Source organism: Lissotriton helveticus, chromosome 1_1 (assembly GCF_964261635.1).
Source record: "Lissotriton helveticus chromosome 1_1, aLisHel1.1, whole genome shotgun sequence".
Taxonomy (NCBI): domain Eukaryota; kingdom Metazoa; phylum Chordata; class Amphibia; order Caudata; family Salamandridae; genus Lissotriton; species Lissotriton helveticus.
The window spans coordinates 1,033,004,784-1,033,015,049 of record NC_136057.1 but is presented as its reverse complement, the minus strand read 5'-3'; the positions used below and the strand labels follow the sequence as shown (position 1 = coordinate 1,033,015,049).

Here is a 10,266-nt window from a genome sequence, read left to right as displayed (position 1 = left end):
CTCCATACGTTTGCAGGGTTTCGTTTGCTGATGGTCACAGGAAGAGAAGTGGACTGAACACTTACGCTGATGTTACCTGTAATATACTGTACAATTTCGTTATTGAAAATTGTGCATACACTGTTACGCCTCAATCAAAGAAAGATACAGGATGCCGTGGGCTGAGATACAGTCACCTCCTCCGATTTGTGCAGGATGTATATTCGGTTATCCAGATGACTGATACTCAAGCCCTTATTCTGTTGAATCTCGCTTCTGAGCCTGATATAGACCAAGTTCAGCTTTACAGGTAATACAAGAGAGCTACAGCTCATGTCATTACGGATGGATCTCCTGAACGTTTCTGTAACTACCAAATAGCCACACGTAAACCATATCCGATGACTGCTGGAAAGTGTTATATCTTGCTTGTGCTTTATTATTGTGCAAACAAAATTCAATAAATATAATTTTGAAAAACCAAAAATAAAGCACCCATATTTTTACCCAAGGAATTTGGTGGTTGCCGTCACGCTGAGAACACGACTTCTGCAAAGCATGGTTAATCTGTATCACGAGTTAAGGTTTTCTCTAAAGTGGAAGACGTTCAAATATCAATAACGTTTGTGGCAGCCATGATCAAACAGTATAAAATATCATTCGGATGGTTGACTAGTATTACCGTGACAGAAGAAGAAGCTTAATGCATTGGAGTATAGAGATTGGCATCACCATTTCATTACACCAGCCTCTCTACTAGTTTTGATGTTACCTTATATTTTCCAGGCAATACACTTTATTAGTGCCAAAAAACAACATGCAATTTAAAAAAACAAAAAAAGCATCTAGTGAGGAAAATGCAAACCGTTGGTGAGATGCTTTATCCATCCTCAACTTTTACAGGAAGTGGGAGAGGTAGAGGCATCCATAAAGTTAAGGCAACCTACATCAGCAACACGAAACATCTATGTCACTTAAGTCAAGTCAACACAATGAAGCTAAAGGCTATTTGGCTGGTCCTTCAAGCATTCCTCCCCGTACTACTGAAGACAGACAATATAATGTATATGGATTATATCAGAAAGCTGGGAGACCTAAAACCGATTTGCTTTGATGTTGTCCATTTGGAAAGCAATATCCATAAAGTAGCATTTTCTAATCTAAGCGCCCGGTGAGTAAGACCAGGAAAAAATACTTCACAGGGTGATTCATACTACTTTCATTTCAATTTAGTAAAACGTTTTCTCTTGCTGACCAATGCTCTTGTAAGTACACAAAACACATTTCTTTTACTGATCATCATTTATCATTTGTTTTAATTTGGCCTTCTTTTGTGCATTCAAGAGATTAAAAGGCATTACTATGCTCCAGATTTGTATCAATTGTTTAAGACCTGCTGTTCAACAGCATTTAAATACCTGAATTCAATAGGTCAACACTTAACAAATCTACCTATTAAATAATGAATAGATATTAAACATTTTCAGATATTTGATCTTATTACTGTGCTGCATTTTTTTAAACACAGCATAAACGTTGAACAATTCCCAAGAGTAGATCAGTCAGGCCATATCTGACAGACCATAGCAAGCTACTTCTATTTGAACAGAAAAAAAACATGGAAACATGGCAATTTTGTCAAATGAATAACTATGTCACCAAACTCAAAAACACAAGCGTTTGATACAAAAATGGACCACTTCACACCATGAAAAAAGAAACGTTGAAAAGTAAAAAATATATTGTATTTAAAAAACCGAAAGCACAAATATATACAAATTGCTCATGATATCTGAAAACAGATAAATAAATATAACACTGTGTAAAATAAGTTGTGCAGTACAGTCCATAGTCTGCATGAAGACATTCTCAAGGATCAGTGGGCGATCCACAGTCAAAGTCGGAAAGATCAAGATTAAAAAAGTTCTTCTGCTTTATACCTTCAGGTCATAAGGGTGCCTCGGATTGGTATGGACTTCCACCAACCGGAAGGCTTGAAGTATCATAGCAAACTGAAGGCAGACACCGTTCAGAACATCGATGAATGGGTAGGTCAAATCCCGTAGCCCGGTCAAGATGTTCAGCAGGAAAATCAAAACAGGTTGAAGTATATTATTAAACAAAGCCACTAAGAAGGGCTTAATAATGTGATCTCCTACTGCCGTCATCATTCCCACTGCCAGCATCTGCACAGACAAAAGTGTGTAAAACAGGGTTATGGTAAGATAAGAAAATGATTTGATGGACTGTGGCATGGTCAGTTTACTACCCTAAAAATGTTTCCTATGTATTTTATTACAACCTATAATTATTATGATATATATAGATAACGTGTATATCCCTATATCAAAGTTGGATAAATCTACCATTTGTTATAGTAGATATTCTCTACGTGCTCTATCTACAAGTGAGGTAATAAACTTGTCACACTAACACGCCTCTTTAAGTAGGCAGGAACCCCCAACTAATTTTCTACTACATTAAATGTATGTTGTTTAGAAATGTTCTAATTGAGTTATAAAAATAGGCTTCCTGTGAAAATCTATCAAAATTGCATGAGGGCTTTTTATGAAGATAAGCTATGTGTGTTAATGTGAGCAAAACGAAATACCATGGTTTGGCTGTGAATGCCCGTGTTAGATAGATGTCCATAGTTGCACGGAAACCAACAATTAATCATTTTAAATATTAAAATATGTTTTTGTATTTTAAAACATTTTGCAGATGAATTTGTGTTACAAGGACACTTTGGCATTGAGCCCCGTTTAAAATTGAACTGATGGAGGATATAGTGATTGATGTACAAATCTGCCATTACCTACAGACAGAATTAATATTTATAGGAGACATGTATGGTTTTGGTGTATTTAACTGGTCTCCGTTTTACATATGCACACCTTGATTACCCTTGCTTCACTAATTATACATATAAAGTGACAGCAGAAAATGTGAAAAAAGGCCCATGTAATCTTCACAATTTGTCACCTACTGTCCACCATGAAGGCTATGCTGATACTCTTAATTTTTCACCGTTTGCACACACATTCTTAACTGCCATAGACACATTGTGAATTTAGAATTTTAATTATTTCACAAACTTTCATAGATAGCTTTTTTGTGTACTTACAAATGGGAAAACTTCAATAAATTACAAAGGGTGCTTTTGCTTGGCAAACATTTTCACATTTAATCCTGATCTCCTTTTCTCACTCTTTGAAAGTCTAGCAACAATTTCAAGCAAGGCGATCGACCTCTGCAGACCTGATCCTCTCTGGGCGAACCCTCTGGGTGTTATGCTTCACATTCCGGCTGATGTGGCGCCCTGCAAATGCGTTTGTGTGGCTGGAACTAGGTTGGATGAGGGCTACTCTGGCAACAATTTGGGTTGAGAACAATGCTCATCTCTCACTAAACCACCCCTTAGTCTCTTTTCATTCTGGAAAATGTTTGCACTTGCAGAAACCTAGGCTAATTTAAATAACACGGGTTGCAGCACTGGAATCCCCCATTTGTGACTCAACTGCTTTCTGAGTGTCAAATGAGGACAGAATTTTCAATTAAAAAAAAAGTAATATATATATCATATTATGGGAACCAGTGAAGGAGTAACACTTGACTAGATCTGCCCAAGGGAAAGAACAGTTGTATGCAACATGAGGTAGGATGGCGTCTACATCTAGAAAGGCTGAGCAATTCATAGCAAACTCTCTAATGATAGATTAGTGTACACTCCAAAGGTAGACATGTGGGCACTCAAGGGTCTCACAATGCTTTTCCTAGCCCTAGAGTCTTTCAGATGAGTCCAAAGAAGACAAAGCATTACAAGATCACATGCAAAGTGACTTAAAAATCTCAGAGGTTAGCCTTAAATAAATAAAAATAAAACGTGGTGCCAATACTTCAGTTCATTTTTGGTTTTCCTCTATGGTGTATTAGGGGCAAATGAGGAATTTCCTTGTTTACTGCATTCCAAATTAGTTCCGGATCCTTGTAGGATGTTTTGCCAATGGCTTAGTTTACATTCTCTTATTAGTATGCCTTGCAGCACTGCCATTTGTGTGGGTGCGATCTGTGACATTCTAGCATTTCTACTGGAGAGCAGAAACTAAAACCTCAATTGATGAAATGTTCATGGTATCAGAGAACTGAGGCTGGGGGTCTCGGCTTGAAAGCCTCTTTAGTGTGTAACATGTTCTTTGTCCGGCAGGTAGAGATTGTCTTCTGCAAGGCACATCTCAACTGAGCTCTTCTTTCCGAAGTGTTCTGATGGGTATTTTGTGTGATCTGTTTTGCCGATAAGCATGATGGAAGTCATAAACAGCTACGGGACTTGTTCTGAGTTGAGTGCAAATTTGGTGCAGTAATATTGCACCGACAATACGGGAAACAGCCTTTATAACGAAGTTTTAAAAACGACTGACCTGAACAACGAATCTTAAACAACAACGACATCCTTAACCACGACATCCTGAACTACGACTTACTTGAACAACGACTTTTTTAAACCACGAAAAAAAGACCTCGTGACTGGCCAGTAGATGGCACTAATGTAATTAAAAAGAACAGCTTGAAAATCATACTAAGCACTACCGGTGGCTGCATCAAAACCCACTCCCTTTAATTACATGTTCACATTAGTTTTGTAGGGGAGCGTTTAATGAGTCTGGCAGTTGCTCCGCTCAGCAGAGAGGCTGATAGGTCTCTAATCTGCCTTTAAACTCTGTAAAGCATACAGCATACCTTGGCTCATTTGAAGTGCTTGCGAAGACGGGCAAAGCTAAATAAAGTTAATATCCTAAAAAATAATTCACTGGTTGAAAACATTGGCTGGCATTTTACTATTACATTGCTTTTATTTAACACTGTACTGTGACACGTTCAGTGATTGAAGTCACAGCTTGGGGGCTTCAGCCGAGAGTGCTTACAATGAAAAGCACAGCATTTTCGTTGTTGACATTGCAATGCGGACGAGGCTCCTGGTGACTTGGAGATCTAAAAACCTGACTTGCAGATCAGCGTGAAGCACGCACTCAATGTTTACAAGGCAAGATGAAGTATTTTTGTTCGTCACTTCTCTAATTGATGTTGATTGGTGATGGGCACAGCTTGAACGTGCGTATTTAAAATAACAGAGTGGTGAAAATGGCTAATGAGAAAATTGACTATTTTTCGTGCTTTAGGAACTCGTAGTTAATAATGTAGTGGTTTGGCCTTCGTGATTAAGGAAGTCGTTGTTTAGGCAGGAGTGGTTTAAGCATATAACCGAGTTTTAGTTTTTTAATTATTTTGAGCTCTAGGGCAAGCCCAGATATTAAGATTTGAGGGATCCTCAGGACAAAGCTCATTGTTAGGCAAGCAGTAAACCTCAGAGTCACCATGTAATTCATTTGCAGAAATAGGCTATTCACTAATTGTGGATGTAAATTCTAGGTTGAACAGGTCTGCCCAGAGAGTATCAGGCCTGGACCTTATGTGAATTGAGGTCTACTCTACTAACCTTTGATTCAGATCAAATGACAGAGCTCCTCAGGAGCATTTGTCCCAAGATATTAGTCAACAATTATAATTCACTCATGAATGTTCTCTAGATAATTAACTAAAATCATATAGGTGATCAGGCCAAGTTGACTGCAACCAATCCATGTGTAGGCCTGTAGAGATGAAGTCCATCCCCATGACAAAAAAATACTCTGAAGAGAGTAGCCCAGGCAGAGTGGGCTTATGGTAGACATCACTGGGAGTCCTACGTACTCTACCTACGGCCGACCACAAAAATGTATTTGTTTTCTTTAGAAAACATTTTCTGGGTCGAACCTCTAGATGGCAGGGAAATTCTCTGCATGTCAATCTAGAATAGTTTCACGCTGGAAAACTGGGACCACTACGATCTATGTTATATAAAAAAAAAGTTGAGACTGGGGAAAGTACTGTGATCTTGTGATTAGGAATGAATGAGGGAAGGCAGGAGGGGGAGGAATAGGACAAGATACAGGCAAGGCAGCACATGTCTGAGCTTTGAAATGAAAAGGATTCTGCTTTAAGATAAAGAGGCATTCTTTAGTCCCAATTTCCATGTCAGTTAGGCAGTAGGGACCTTTACTCAACTAGTGCAGAAATTCACAATAGGTGGACGGAAAAAACAAAATGAAAACAAATAATAGAAATTGATGAAGACACTATATGCACAGTAGGTTAGCATGAATCCCAGATAAAATGACTGAAAAATCAGCAGTGATTAAACATATCTAATGAATATTTTTTAATGTAAAGTGCTACCTTCAGATCAGCTTATTCAAAAACCCTGCCAAAGGCTAATTAATGAGATAGTATGAAATAGAGATTAAATGTTACACATCTGTCTCATGAATTCATGAGATTTCTAGTAGTTTTAATTTATACACTCAACAAGGCTGACATGCAAAACTGAAAAATAAAGAAATAGGTTTGTAAATGAGATACCGAACACGCTTGCTGTTCCATGAGCCCTCTATCCCCATAAGATAGAACGTACTTTGTGTACCAATGCCATCATCACCCTCAGTTACTACAGTTCTACTTAATTTTGATAATGAAGTCACAAACTTACCTGGAAAATGGATTTGCTTAGAAAGGTGATTAATTCAATAAGAAAAACAGTCACCAGATTAGCAAAGATCCCAAGTAGACCAAAAACCTCCCTCCAACATCGTCGAATCAACTTCTCTGAGCTGTGAAATAGGATACATGACACAGGAGATATCAATCATTACAAAGAAAACAAAGTAACTTTCAATGACATGTTTTTTACATCGCAAATAGTTTACATTGCATTTAAATACACTTGAATTTAAACAACAATTACAATGCTTACAGAAAGAACACATCACCGTTTAAAGATTTTTTTCTTTTAAATATTAAAAGAAATACATTTTTGTATATTTTCAAAATGAATCTTTTTGATAGAACTAAGATCAGGATTTTTTTTCAAAAGAATATACTTCTATATTGACATACATTTTGTTGCATTGTCAACTATTTTTGTCAAATATTGTCTTTGTGCTGAATTAAACATATTCGTTTATATTAAATTAGAACACTGCAAAGGAAACTGGATAGAGCTTTTCATAATCTACAATCACAGGCAGTGTTATACCGAACCATTGCATTGTCTTATTTCCTTGACTGCACCTTAACATTAAGAGTATTTAATATTCTCTACTCACTGCCATTTTTATATAGTTACATATATGCATTTTGCAGTATTGAGACACTGCGTTATATGTGTTAATTATGTTGCGAACAATGTTTCTTTAGAAAATATGGCTTTCAGAATCAGTAAGCTCTGCTGTGCCATTAATTTACTGTTACTGACATCTAGTATAGGTAAGTTAATTAGGCACAATGAGAAATGGAATCCTGCAAAAAAAAAAAAACCTAGGTACACTTTTATTAGGGATCAATTTCAACCCCTTTTTTGCATTGCATGTTCAATTACAACACATGGGAAATAAATGCTGCGTTGTAAAGGATTATGGGATTTAAAAATGCTTTGTAAAAGCAAGTTGTTGAAAATGATCCATAATAAACGTAACATGCTTGACACAGGCAATTCTGCAAAAATCAGTGAATATGGTCACGTGGAAACAATGAAGAATCTAAAACCTCTACAGCTTTGATAGTCAGTTCATACAATAGATTTCCATTGCTATTCTTTCAGTTAGCAGAAACCTCAAACTGTCTATGGCAGAGACACTGAAAAACCTTTAGGGAAATTTTCCTGAGTAATTTATGCTAAACTACTCCCAATAGGGCCTCTTTCTAGGTATTTAGTCTTAATCTTCCAAGTGCCTTTAATTTAACCTAAATTAAGACCACTGTTTATAATACAGATCCTACTGAATATAAATTAAGAACTACAACAGCAGCCAGTGTTGGAGGCTATGCAATGTTAGCTCTAATTCTATGGCAAGAAAAACAGATATGTAGTTAAATAGCAAAGGGCCAAATGTATCAAAAAGTCATTTTGCGATTCTCAAATAGCGATTTTTTGCAAATCGCTATTTGAGAATCGCAAAATGCTATGTATGTAGGATTTGCAATAAATTTTGCGAATCCTACATATTTCTTAATTGCCAATTGCAAATTGCGATTCGCAATTAAGGATTACCTCCCCATTCATTCCTATGGGCCTAGAGGCCCATAGAAATGACTGGGAAGACCATCTCAATTTGCGGTTAGCAATTAGCGAATCGCAAATTGAGAATGCAATTTCAAGGGTGCAGGGGTGTCAAAAGGACACCCTGTTGCACCCCTGAAATTGGCATGGGTGCACATGTGGCGCACATACATGCCCTAAGGGCATGTATGTGCTTCACATTGCACTTTGAAAAATGCAAAAAAGTGCATTTTTCAAAGAAATCGCAAATTACCACCAACTTGAAGTCGGTGGTAATTTGCGATTCCTTAAGGCCAAATTGCACTTTTTTGGTGCTTCTTATATTGCATTTAAGGAATCGCAAAAAATATGTTGAAGCACTTTTTGTCCCACTTGTGCTTCCTTGTTCATCTGTACATCCACGCAGTAGTGCTTCGTGAAAGTGTGTACTGAAGCCCATGTTGCCGCCAGGCATATATCCTGAATCGGTGTGTTGGCCAGGAAGGCAATTGTTGCTCCTTTCTTCCTGGTGGAGTGGGCTCGTGCCCCTCCTGTTAGCTCCTGGCCAGCTTGCTTGTGGCAGAACTGAATTGTCTGTGCGATCCATCGGGCTATGGTGTTTTTCGTAACTGGTTTGCCCATGTAACTGTTAGCGAAGGACACGAAGAACTGTTTCGTCTTCCTGTGGTCCTTCGTTCTTTCAATGTAGTGCATCACAGCCCTTCTTGCGTCTAGGGTGTGGAGCGACCTCTCAGCGCTTGTAGTGGGGTTTTGGAAGAAGCTAGGGATCTGAATACTCTGATTCATGTGGAACCTTGACACCACCTTTGGCATGAAGTGTGGGTCAGTTCTCATCACGACCCTGTCACTGTGTATCTGGATGTAGGGTTCCTGCAGTGTGAGTGCCTGCAGTTCGCTCACCCTTCGTAGTGAGGTAATCGCCACCAGGAAGGCCATCTTCATTGTCAACATTTGCAGTGATGCTTTGTGGATGGGTTCGAAGGGTGCTTTCATGAGCTCCGTCAGTACCACGTTTAAGTTCCAGGCAGGTGGCGGCATTCTCTTTGGCGGCGCTATTCTTTTAGCCCCTTCCAGGAATCTTTTCACGACTTGAGATGTGAAGAAGCTTCTCCCTGTTTCTCCTCTTGTGTATGCCACAATCGCTGCTAGGTGCACTCTCAGTGAGGATGAGCTTAGCTTTGCCTTGATTAGGTGTGTGAGGTACCTTAGCACCGTGGACTCCTTGGTCAGTCTCCTTTGGAGTTGTTTCTTGCAACACCATTGAGTGAATCTTTTCCACTTTTCCCCATAGCACTTGCGTGTGCTGGGCCTTCTTGCCTCTCGCAGTACCCGCAGGGTGCTCTCTGGTAGTTTCAGGTGTGCAAATTCTAAGTCCTCAGGAGCCAGGCTGAGAGGTTGAGGCTCTCTGGCTCTGGGTGTAGGATTCCTCCGTTTTCCATGGAGAGTAGGTCTCTTCTTTTTGAGAACTTGTGGGGTGGCCCCTGCGCCATTGCTCACAGTCCTCACTGTCAGAGATCGCCCCTTCTGGTAGTGACGTTTCTCCCTCAGTAGGCTGAGCGTTCTCTTTTCGCTCGGTAAGACTCTGCATTGTATGGTGTCGATCTGGGCTCCCAGGAAGATCTTCACCTGCTCTGGTTCCATCGAGCTTTTGCCCCAGTGTATGGAGAAACCCAGGTTTGCTAGCGTTCCTGTCACCTGTTCTGCATGCCCTTTGCATGTCCTGTAGCAGTTTGCCTTCACCAGCCAGTCGTCGAGGTAGGGGTACACGTGTATCCCCTTTCTCCTTAGGTGTGCGGCCACTGCCGCAAGGCATTTGGTGAACACCCTTGGTGCGGACTTTAGGCCAAAAGCTAGGGTCGTGAATTGGTAGTGATCCTTGTTTACAGTGAACCTTAGCATGTGCTTGTGCTGCTTGTTCATGGGGATGTGCAGGTATGCATCTTTGAGGTCTATGGTAGACAAGAAGTCCCCTGCTTTTATCTGAGGAATGACCTCTTGTAGGGACATCATTTTGAATTTTTGAGTTTTGACGTATTTGTTCAGGAACCGTAGATCCAGGATGGGTCTTAGGCTTTCGTCCACCTTTGGCACTAGGAAGTAGTTTGAGTACACTCCCATGTTCCGTTCTTTGA

The 10,266-nt window shown here is 39.4% G+C and overlaps 1 protein-coding gene across 2 annotated transcripts in view; it reads right to left on the bottom strand.

Moving 5' to 3' along the window:
- Window positions 1-392: 392 nt before the first annotated feature.
- The window catches only part of LOC144771921 (uncharacterized), a 229,990-nt gene continuing 220,116 nt past the window's right edge, over window positions 393-10,266 (bottom strand). Inside the window, exons 10-11 of one of the 2 annotated variants that reach the window (XM_078656160.1) lie at window positions 6,566-6,686; window positions 393-2,165 (exon numbers count right to left, since the gene is read on the bottom strand). In XM_078656160.1, the coding sequence (XP_078512286.1) occupies window positions 1,914-2,165; window positions 6,566-6,686 (373 nt within the window). In that variant the 3' untranslated portion in view covers window positions 393-1,913. The remainder of the gene's footprint in view (window positions 2,166-6,565; window positions 6,687-10,266) is intronic. The other variant, XM_078656164.1, reaches the window with a different exon arrangement.